General features: G+C 40.7%; 1 protein-coding gene across 1 annotated transcript; it reads right to left on the minus strand.

Annotated features, from left to right (window-relative positions):
- Positions 1-7,427: 7,427 nt before the first annotated feature.
- mrpl24 (mitochondrial ribosomal protein L24) lies at positions 7,428-10,710 on the minus strand. Its single transcript, XM_041955793.1, has 6 exons — positions 10,573-10,710; positions 10,122-10,308; positions 9,864-9,959; positions 9,554-9,657; positions 9,066-9,196; positions 7,428-7,899 (listed from the first exon to the last, which is right to left on the minus strand). The coding sequence occupies exons 2-6, from the start codon at positions 10,302-10,304 to the stop codon at positions 7,763-7,765; spliced, it is 651 nt and encodes a 216-aa protein (XP_041811727.1). The 5' UTR covers positions 10,305-10,308; positions 10,573-10,710; the 3' UTR covers positions 7,428-7,762.
- Positions 10,711-11,673: the final 963 nt, after the last annotated feature.

Below are 11,673 nucleotides of genomic sequence, written 5' to 3' on the forward strand. Positions count from 1 at the left end.
ACATCTAAAATAACCGATGCTATAGGCTATGAAGTGAAGCCTGCACTCAGGAGATGACCTATATGCTTCTTTTTTTATTATTCCTGCAGGGAAACGACAAATGCATTGAGCGTCATTTGGATGAAACAGGGTGAGTTAGTTGAGTCAGCGCAGCAGCAAGACAGAGCGAGCTGCTGATGCTGCTGCTGCAGGTACTGATATTGCAGCACAGTCACCTCCACTGGATGAGGGAGCTGACAGCAACTCCTCCACCACATCATTTAAGTGGACTATTGGTCTCCTCAAATCAACTTCAGGGACTTTGCATGCATCACCACTGGAGCGCTGAGCCGCTTGCAGCATCCTGCAGAGGAACAGTGTGGCAGAGCACAGCTGCAGCTGCTCAGCCATTCACAGCCCCAGTCTGAAGGGTGTGTTTGACACCAGCATTTGATTTGAGACCCATAAAGTCACTGCAGCCTGTCACAGTTAATCAAGTACTCAAATGGAGATAGTTGTACACTTCTTTAATCAAGTATTTCTATTTTATGGCACTTCACACTGCTTCTTCACTACATCTCAGAGGGAAATCTTGAACTTGTTACTCCACTTCATATGTCTGACAGCTGTGCATACCAGTTCCTGATCCTCCTTGTTCAGCGAAAACCACTTATCGCCAAATCTGGTGATTTCAAATTAGAAGTTTTCTGGTAAACAGGAGGATTGAGTGTTCCTTCATGGGATGGGTAAATTCTTCTAAAATTAAATAAACTTGTTTAAAAGCCCTCTTGGATGAGCTGGAGCATTCATCGTCACAAAGCTGAAAACAGGCTGTTTTTCTGAGCTCACGGGAAGTCGACTCTTTATAGAAACGTGGTTCTCTCAGGACAATAATGCTACAAAAATATGATGACCTTATGCAACACGATGCATTGCTGTAGATTAAACTGCCTAACAGTATGTCTACAGCAATAACATGGAACATACACATTGATGCAGCAGTAATATTATATGCAAAACATCATACGTATATAATAGTAAAACACTGACAGGGGCCGTTTTGCTGCTTATGAGCACTTTTTCTTTTATTTTGCTGATAATATTTGCATACTTTTATTTCAGTGTCGTAGTCATTAACTGCAGCTGAGCCAGAAAAAGAAAAAAAAAGGTCACAAAGATATTCATTTACCAGCATGAACGCAACTTCAAAGCAGCATAGAAATAGAAATGGTGCACAGATTATCTTTTCAGCTGTTGTTAATTGCCAGTTTTGACTGTTGGTGAATGAGCAAACAAGCTCACGAAATGCTGCCATCCACGGCCGGATTAACCTCAGAGGCCCTCAGCAAAATGAGCTGTGGCCCCTGCGACCAAACCTCCGCCACTCCTCCAACCCAATTTTTTCCCTGTGCAGTTGCATCCTCTCATCTTCAAGCAAACAAATTGAACACTAGTTAGTAATGTGCACCGTGTAAAAGCTCATCGCTGTTCAAAATGGCTAAAGTTGGATGAAAAGAGTGGTTTCTCAGAGCAGACAAGACTTGATTCTTGTCCATTAGGGGGTAATGATGCTTTTAAGCAGTCTCTCCTGGAGGGAATTAGTGGTGTTGCACTCGTTTGTATACATAAAAAGTGACAGAAGTCGTTGGAAGAATGAAAAAAAGAAAAAAAAATTCAAATCCCGCCTGCTGTCTGGCCTCCACACACCTGGCAAGGTGCTGCAGGAGGTGAGCTGTTCAGACGCCGTACCGACACCCTCACCCTTTCGGTCGGGGCCGTGGAGCAGGTGCCCGCTTCACCCAGTCACACAGAGTGAATGGTGCTTTGTAGTGGTCGTCCTGCAGCTTGGCAGCAGCGGTTGGTGCATCGCGTCTGAGGAATCTGACACCCAGATACCAGCAGGGCTGTCTGGGAAGAAAATGTCAAAGCTCAGAGGGCGGACAAAGACCAGAGGTGTGATTCGGTCCAGCTTCATGTTCCAGGTTTGACGGCCTGTCACGGTGGCCCAGATTGATTTGAGTGCAGTCAGCAGTAATGCTCGCTATAAGACGTCATCCCCTCTGCTGTCATCTGTCTTCAACAGCAGCGCGGTATCATGAAAAGGAAGGCCGTCCTTAAAACTGAAACTTCACTGACAGAGTCAAAAACAGGGGAGGCTTTCTTCAGCAGCCTCCATCAGCACCACTGCGGCTCCTGACATCTGACCTTTGATCCAACTGTACAGTCGGGCAAACAAGAGAATATCCTGGGACCAAAAACTGTGGCTCCTCAAATCTCCACTTATAGCTGGCTCCAAAAGCGAGTCAATCCCCATAGACCCCCACATTAAAATGCCCAACTTTACAGCAGAAAAAACTGCTTTGGTCTCTATAGCTAATATCCTTTTTCATGACAACTGTACAGTGAGTGTGAATCTTTACATAACTCACTTGTTTAAATTATATTAAGGCTTAAAGTCATGTATAATGATATTTGAGTGACAGCTAGCTGCTAGGTTTCAGCAACCAGGCTTCATTCAGCTACCTCAGCTCCATCCACACTCCACCTTTTTGACCATTTTTGGATTAGCCTGGAGTTTGGTGGAGTCAGGCACTGCCAAGATGGCGCTGTCTGCAGAATCCTGTGGGTGACGTCACAGAGACTACGTCTATGGGGAGTTTTATGGATATGGATGCAACAAAGTCATGGTGGTGCAAACATGCGTGTTGCTGCGCTTGTAATTTTTTCTGTGCTGTCAAAGTAATTGTTGTTTGCCCTGATAAAATCAGCAAAGTCACAATTTCTAACAGCAGATTTAGTGGAAGTAAAACCCAGGAAGACATTTCTGGTTTTCACAAAGACAGATCAAAGAAGTTGAGTAAAAGAAGCGAGTAGAAAAAATGCTTGACGCCACGACCTCAGCCTAAACACATTCTTGCTTAGTCTAACGCTTGCAGGGGTTTCTTTGCTACAACTGCACTTGGTCTGAATGACCGGTAGCTAGTGGCTAATGCTAGCAAGCTTTGGATAGACATTTCTGTGTAAATCACATTTCTACGTCAGCTGGCTGTCTGCGGCTCTTCTCTATGTGTGCTTCTATTACACAACATTTTAGATCAGTCAGGTCACCTTCGATAAAAGCAACTGATTGGAGAAAGTTAAGGAAAGGAAAGGAAAGGAAAGGAAAGGAAAGGAAAGGGAATTCAGTGTGTCGTTATCCTGTAATTACCTCTTGTGGCCACACTGGCCACTGCTTTAGCCATAGTTACATAGTTTCACTTTGGGCCAACGTGGAGGAGAAGTCTAAGAAAAAAGATGAAAATCTGCACATGAGAAATTTCACGACAACCGGCGAAACCCCATCCACTGATGAAGATCATGTGATACGGCCGAAAGCGCCACAACAGCTGCTGAATGGACCTCATGGTGAGATAATTTTCTCAAGAGTTCAGTATATCACAGAAGAATAATCAGTGTTATACAGTGACATTTACTCAACACACCTACTTCAGAACAATCCTGAAGTGAACTCCACCAGTATTTCCATTTTATGTTACTTCATGCTTGTACTCCACCGCATTTCTGAGGTTAATATTGTGCCTTTCACTCCACTGAATTCATCTGACATCTTAAATTACCAGCTACTTTTCAAATTAAATCTGTTTGTCATTTATTTTACATACAAAATGTATAATTACTGCATAAAATATGATGCACTGCTACAAATTAAACTTCCCTTCTGTATGTAATTTAGCTTAAATTGGCTCCACCCAAACCAGCTAGTAGAAAAAAATGCATCTATACATCAATAATAAAGATAATATATTATTTTGAAAGGGGTCGTTCCACACAATATTAGTGCATACTTTTACTTTTGCTACTTTACACTCATAAAATATTTTGACCTAAGTCCGATTTTGAATGCATGACTTTTTACTTAAGATAGAGTATTTTTACTTAAGTACAAGATGTAATTACTTTTGTCTTATACCTTACAATACTGTGCTATGCAAAGAGTATTTTTTTTTTCTTCTGTGAACTACATATCTGCAAATGAAGTGAATTAATTAAGTGAACATAAACCCCATAAATCAAGTCTGGACGAGGGGATTTAAGTCCAAAAGGAAAAGTCAGAGCAGTGTTCTAGCTTCCTTTTCGGCTCCTAACCGTAACATATTGAGGTCATATACAAGACTCCACTGAGAGCGACTAAATTAGACCAAACATAGTTAAACATGCATGCAAGCCATGCCTCAGACCTGCATACAAGCTAACGCTACATTTTCCAGCAGCCTTCAAACAACCAGCCTGTAATTAGACACTATCATTATATTGTAGCTGAGCTTAGATCATCAAGTGAGTCAAGAGCAACACTCAGATTTAGATTTAAAGTGTCTTCAGATGTTCTGGGGATGTGCGAGTGATCACGAGTCCCTCTGTTTCTGTAAAGGAGACTATAATGTGACTAGCGGGGGTGAGTTTCTGAAATGTTTATTTCTTTTATAAACAAAATCTGCACAGCAAACTTGCAAGCAGTCCATCATGTGAAGAATGAGATAGCACCCAAGTGACCACAAGCACTCATTTAAGGCATATTAAGCTACATTTAAAGGATGCTACATACTGTAATCTGACTTTTTAGGTTAGCAAGCAACAGCACTTTTGTTAGACTCTGACACGTGCAACCTACACCCCCAGGTGGTATTCATTAGTTTACGTGGCTGAGAAGCAAAATGTGACTCAGCTAAAACAGGGAGCCTGCAGTTTATTTTTATGTATTCTTAATTCTGCTTGAGTCATGTTCAGTGGTTTTATTTAACTGGGTTACCAGAGCTGCTGTCAACTTACCACAGAGCAGAAATTACAAGATGGGCATTCTTAAAACGCATTCAACCCCGCACAGCTTGGGATGGCCGTAAAATGTTGCCTGTGTGAATGGAAAAAAAGGCAGATAAATGAAGCAATACAAAGGTTCCACTTCACCAGCATTACACCTCACCTTGCTGTCATCCCAGACTGAAATACATACAACACTTGTGCAATGACAGGAAAGGCAACCAGCCTTTGAATCATTTTTCCTCCCATAAAAGCAAAACCACAAACCCTGTTTCCGCTGACTGGCTGCTTTTATTCCCTCTTGGATGCAAAGTGGCAAACTGGTTCAGGAGGGACGAGTCTGGGAAAGCTGCTGCGTTCATCCCCTCACCAGCCAAACCAACGACTTGCCATGCTTTCTGCATGATGTTACTGCGCTGACCAGAAATTAGGGTTTAGAGAGCCGCTGTGAAATTTTGACGCAGTTATATTATCTATGACACATCGCTTTTTGTGTCACTGCCTGGCAACAGAGTTAGTTGTTTCTACAGCTGGAGAACTGGCAGCGAGTAAACTTAGTCTTTCGGTAAATCAATACTGGTGGTTAACCAGCGAGGAAAAAAGACTTCATAGGCTTCACAGGCCGCCTCCCTCATATATCACAGATAAATGTACTGTACAGAAGACTGAGCTTCCCTTTGAAAGATATAGATAAAACTGGGTATTCATAGCTACAAAAGGCTATTTAAAGTTCATGCAAAAAACTGAAGCGTTGCTAAAAGTGAAAAACATAATTTAATGAAAGCTGTAGTCAGGATTTTAGAAACACTAAGTCGGGAGTCGGGAACTGTTCACTTACAGTTTCAGTACATTTTATTTCCATACATGAAGATCTCAATGCTGTTTCAAAGCCTTCTCCAAACTCTCAGGATATAATTCTGGTAGAAAAATACTGAACCCATTCATTATATTTCTATATAAGTTAAATTAGTCAGATATATTCTGTAATTAGAGAAAATTGCTTCTCCACAAGTTGTTTGAATCTCCAAACTGCCAGCCTTTTTTCACTCTGACTTGTCACACCAAGTAAAGCTCAGGTGTTAATAAATGAGGGACTGAATTCCATTCATTTTATATTATTCATTGATTTTATCAGCTTCTTATCAGTTTTATGCCATAACAGATAACCAAAAGCATTTTTAACATATCAGTGCTTACTTTGAATAATCTTAAATTTAAGATTAGTTTAAACGTCACAATTCACTTGCGATGTGTATACATGAATTTAATTCTAAAATTATGTAAAAATGACATTATTTACTTAAAAAATAATAAAATAATAATAATTAAAATTAATGGGCTCTATATGTCAATATATGAGATCTGCAGTATGCACCAAGCTAAGTAAGATGTACCTGTAAGTGTAACTGTGTTGAATAAAAGATGGTAATGCTGAGATGAAAAGAAAAAAACACTGCATGCTGCAAAAACTATTAAACTGTCATCTTAAATATGGTGATTTTTCTGTGAACTCTGACAATATGAATGTTTTTCTTGGTTCATTTATATCACACAGATGGACTTACTTGGTCATAAATTCAAGGGTGAGGTCATTATTTGAAACCTGATGCGACCCCCGTCACACATCGCAGGAATAACATGCAGTGCCAGTGTATAAAAAGTCAAGTGAGGTGAGTGAGAACTTTGTTGAAACTATCCAGTCTGTGTAGTCTCCTCCCAAGCCATTACCTTCTCCACACTGTTTCCCCAGACACGCTGGAAAGAGAGACTCATTTGTCTAAAGGCTTTGGAGAGCAGCACGTCTGGGCTTCTGTAAAATAATATGACTATTTTCAGCCTTCAATCCAAACAGGCTGCAACGATTACCATTATTAACCCAGCCAATACCAAGAATAATTTTTCCAATCATGCAGACGCTTCAGTACAGATGAAGCATTCTGCAACACTAAATGTCGAGTGATTTATTATCTCTGGGACAGATGCTGCTGGTTTCTGTGAACTAGCAGCCACTGCTGTTCTCATGTTGGCCCTAATATGAGTTAAGTCATCAGAACTGAAACGCTGCTTTAACGAGTTTCTACCCACTTAAATGTTTCATTTCTGCTCAGTCAGATTATTTTTTTGGCCACTTGTGGGCAGCGCAACAAGCTGTTAACACTGACAGGTTATCGCCTTGAAAAGTGATATAGGAAGCCTGTTATACAGTTGCCTATTCACACATCCAGCAGACACGGAGCAACATTAACAGACATTTGGAGTCGTGTTTGTGGCCACTTTACGTTTCTAAGTGCAATAACAATAAATCACAATAAGAAAAAGAGGTTAAAACACTCTGAACTGAAGTGAACTGCAGATAATAATTCTCTGGGTGTTCGTCACTACAAAGGAGCCCTTTCACATTATATTCAGTCATCTAACCTGACGTTGATATAAAATACTGATGAGAGCAGCTTTAAAGTTTAAGTTCAGTAAATGAAAATGTCTTTGTGGCTCTACAAGAGGCCAAAAGACACTTAATTAAACCAAGAGGCTTGCAGTTTCATATCATAACTCACGGTTTAAGCATTGTCGTCCAATAATATCAAGATGCTCCATAGAAAACACAAAGTTAACCTACAGTAAAATACAAGCCGTGGTTTACATGGGAGATTTATTCACCTTTACAAAGAAAGAAACATAATACAAACTCTGACAGAGAATGACTGAAACTGTACATATTCAGGAGACCTTTACGTTGCAGGTCTGTTTCACCTCATATTTTCACAAAGCCATCATTTCCTTAATCATATGTATGTTGCACCAGTATTTCACAGCCCATTAGCCTTACTCACGTCATCCTCATCCTCAGATCCTCACAGTCTCTTTTTAGCATGTGGTTCTGCTCGACTCCCACAAAAACACGGTGTCTCCTGAGGCCACATGAAAACTGGATAGCACAATGAGGCCTGAGTGTCTCTGATTTCTCTGGTTAGTACCAGTAAGACCTTCGGTGCCTCCTGTTCTCCTGAATACCCATTTTCTCCATGACTTCCTCCTCCAGGGTTTTCAGAGATGGCACATAGGTCTTTTCTAGAGCGTCTTCTGGACTGGTGTCTTTGGGACCATCTGTGAGGGCAGAAATAAAAGCTAGGCTCACGCAAAACTATATACAACTTGAAAAGCATAAGCACAAAAATGCTGGCACGTGTTCTTTTTTTTTTTCCTGTGAGACAATTTAACAATGTCGACAATTTTAACAATGACTATGTAACCGGCAATGGCTTTGTTTGACAGGGAAATATCTGAAGTGTCAACATAAAGGAAAACATTTAACATAAAACAGGAGAGATGTCTTAGGCTGTACAAGCAAACTGTAGGGCTGTTCAGCAGGTCAGTTCAACAGGTTTGTGCCCTTCACATCTCTTTTAGTTTAGAACAAAATGCTTCTTCCACTGTAAAACAATCTAACCAAAACCACTCTGAAACCTATTTTGGACTCCAAGTGTGCAAAGGGTGGAAAAATGAAAGATGTCTAGTCTGAAACTCCTGCAGCCCCAGATAATTTTTGTACATTTTGAAAGAGAACAATTTCTATAAAGACTCCGGTCATGCACAGTGAGTGGGTTTATTTCAGGCCTGCAACAGTCAGAGGACCTGATTTATTGATCGGGATGTTAAGAATTTTAAAATATACAACAAAAAAAATACTTTACCTAATCTTGTTTTAATGCCCAAAACCGGCTAAATTTGTGGAAGTGAGAAAATATGCAGCAATTAAATTCCTACTCAAGCTTTACTTTAATTCTTCAAACAACTATGTCAGCCAGTTTTTGGACTTACAATTGAGTTCAATACCATGAATGACATTTGGAGAAAACACAGTCCAATAGTGTGCACCATTTTCCCTATTTCAGCAATTCATCACATCTCGCCTCTGTCTAAGAGCGTGGCATTTGAAAAACCTATAAACACCTTTGCCTTCAGATGTGGCCGGACGACACGTCGTACAAACAAGTTTGTTTCAAACGTACCACAATTAAGTTGGAGTGTTGCTCAGCACAGGTTAAGGTTTACACTTCTCATGTGTCTGCTAGCTTAGAAAGAAACGTGTTTCTTCCCCCATAAAACAATCAAACTGCATCACTCAGACAGGTATATTTAGGAATTAAGTCTGCACAGGATGGAAAGATAGATGACAGCCAGTTTTCTGTGCTGAATCTGAGCAGCACATGGAATAAACTGGTTACAGAAAAGAATTCACCTCCAGTCAAAACACACACAGACACTCTCACCTTTCCACTGCTCTGGTATGATGCCATCTCGTCGTTCCACAACAGGTTTCGTGATGATTCGGCCCGTCCTGAGAGAAACTCGGACTCTCTCGCCCTCCTCTGTGTATCTCCACTCCACCTCAGTGGGCTTCCTGGAACATCAATATCAGCATACCAAAATTGGTTATGAAACCAAGGATCATTTGCATTTATCTTCAGTGAATAATGCTCAACTATCCTTTTTTAAAATCTGAAGTTAGTTGGATGACTGTTTTTACACACCGTTTTTACTTTGAAGTTTGTGTAAAGGACAATTGGAGGATCAGGAAATGGGGCAGCACAAACTAATTGTACCCCAGACAACAATCATCTATGACCATCTAGAAAAATGCTCTGAACAAATTTTGACTGCTAACCCGTGGTTCAACTTTTGTTAATGTGCTAAGGGGGGTGTGCACATGCATATTAGCCACAATCTTAATCTTGCACTGTAGCCAGGTGCGCTGTACCTGTCTGAGGGGTCAACAAGGGTGACATCACGAAGCAAAAGTGGAGCCTCGCTGGCAATGTAGGTCCCACGGTAATCCTCAGTTTTTCCAACATACCTGTAATGCTGAGACAGAAAACCAATCAAGTATTTGGTGGGCAAATGGCTTTTAATGGTGCATTTTGTCAGCAGTTGCACAATAACCCCAGACACTGGCTCCACCTGGTGGAGCTAAAAAATAAATACATGGTGTTTTACACCACTGGATGTCCTATATAAGCAAAATCTAACATGTCTGTCTAGTTATCTATGAGAGAATATCACTTCCTTACCGTGTTCAGTCCCTCCAGCATAACCCAGTTTCTGTTTCTGATGACTTGGACCACTTTTCCTTGCTTTCCTTTGTCCTTTCCTGCGAGAATCTCAACCTGAGAAACACAGATGCTTTGTCATTTGAATAGATAGATTGATTGATTGATAGATAGATACTTTATTAATCTCCAAAGAGAAATTTACAATGGTCAGCATTCAGAACGACTTGCAATGTGGCTTTAGAGACTTGGGCCTTGAGTTTAGTGAGAGTTACTCACCGTGTCCCCTCTGAACACAGACCAGTCCTCTGCCGCTATCGGCTCCACGAACACCTTCTTCCTCCTCATCCCCGGAGGATTCCGCCTCTTAGCAGCCACCGTCCACGGTCTGCTAGTGCCGTAGCGGTAATTTTTGGGTACAACAACCTTGGCTGCCATCGATAGGACAGTGGTCAGCCTCATTCTGCTGCAGGGACAAAATGAATCAAGGTTTGTAAATAAGCTTAACAGGTACCCAATCTCCCTTGAAAACAGTACTCTGTCTCAACATAAGCTATGCTAACGTTATCTTGAGGAGAAGAAGGATTAACGTTACACCGGGAAAACATGCGCGCTGTCTTTTCAAACATACCAATATCTTAAATAACACCCATGTTTATATTGTTAAATATAAAAGGCGGTGCTATAACAAAAAACGGCTTAGTAAGATAACATTACAAAAAGATCTTACCCTCTGTTGATGTCAATGTCACATGTACTACAGCACGGACAGCAACAGAAGCCTCAGCGGGCAGCGCCTCCTAGTGGAAAGGAGGGTAGAAGCTGGCTGCACGCATGCGCAATGGACACATACATAAATTGGTGGGCCGTAGAGATTTGTGCGCAGGATGCATGCTAACAGACATAAATAAAAGGGAAATTTGAAATTAGATCACATCAAGAGGAAAAGTCTTGAAGATATGGCAGTATTTTACAGTTGTTTAGGCTCAGTTTTCACAAGATTTTATTGTGCAAAACTCTGATTTCGCTAAATTCTTGCCTTTAAAAACACAACACTGTCCTTACATGCCAGTTCCAAACACTGATTTATGTTCAGTACCCACAATACAGCCACCTTACCGTACATAAGCACAAATTCAGTTTCTTATTAGTGAATCAAAGAAGCATGTGTTTACAAGTGTAACATTCAGGTGAGCAGTATTGCAAAATAATTTCCGATTGAATGTCAGCATAATCCAAAACTGATAGGGACGTTGCCTCAAAAACCGCATTTATTCCTATAGAAGAAACCATTTTTATCCTTATATGCTCACCTCTTCAGTCAGATGATATTTAAAAGTCTTGTTCTCATCCATCAAAATTCCGAGGACATGGAGCTAAAAGATCAGCCATCTCATCAAGTCTCATCAGGTCTGTACACACCAACCACAATAGCAGAAACTGAGCCAAAAACATTTTTCTACTGTGATTGCATTAAAACAGTAAAACAAGCTCTTGCATAAGCAGCCACACCTCCAGCTTTTGAATATCTGTCCATTGTCAAACACCAATCATTCCAGGCTCCCTCAGAATCACCTTAGCCAAGTATCAGATAATACCACAGTGTATAGGTGTATAACATTACAGCATATTCAGTTTCAAAAAATCATTCTCACTCTACATCATTTCAAATCCTTCTCAGAAACTGCACATCATTTCTGTTTGTATAATCTGTGATGAACTGACCATGGACCACTTTCTGTTGATGAGCGTTAGTTACTGTTTGACAGTGCAACAGCAATGTGTCATTTGGAGCATTATAGGGACAAAGTGTTGAAGATGTCATAGCATA

The sequence above is a fragment of the Chelmon rostratus genome, chromosome 16 (genome assembly GCF_017976325.1).
Source record: "Chelmon rostratus isolate fCheRos1 chromosome 16, fCheRos1.pri, whole genome shotgun sequence".
Taxonomy (NCBI): domain Eukaryota; kingdom Metazoa; phylum Chordata; class Actinopteri; order Chaetodontiformes; family Chaetodontidae; genus Chelmon; species Chelmon rostratus.

Coding starts and splice junctions, on each gene's coding strand:
- mrpl24 (XM_041955793.1), bottom strand. CDS start 10,304: ATGAGGCTGACCACTGTCCTATCGATGGCAGCCAAGGTTGTTGTACCC. Junction 9,960..10,121: donor CTGTGTTCAGAGGGGACACG/GTGAGTAACTCT, acceptor TGTGTTTCTCAG/GTTGAGATTCTCGCAGGAAA. Junction 9,658..9,863: donor TGCTGGAGGGACTGAACACG/GTAAGGAAGTGA, acceptor TTTCTGTCTCAG/CATTACAGGTATGTTGGAAA.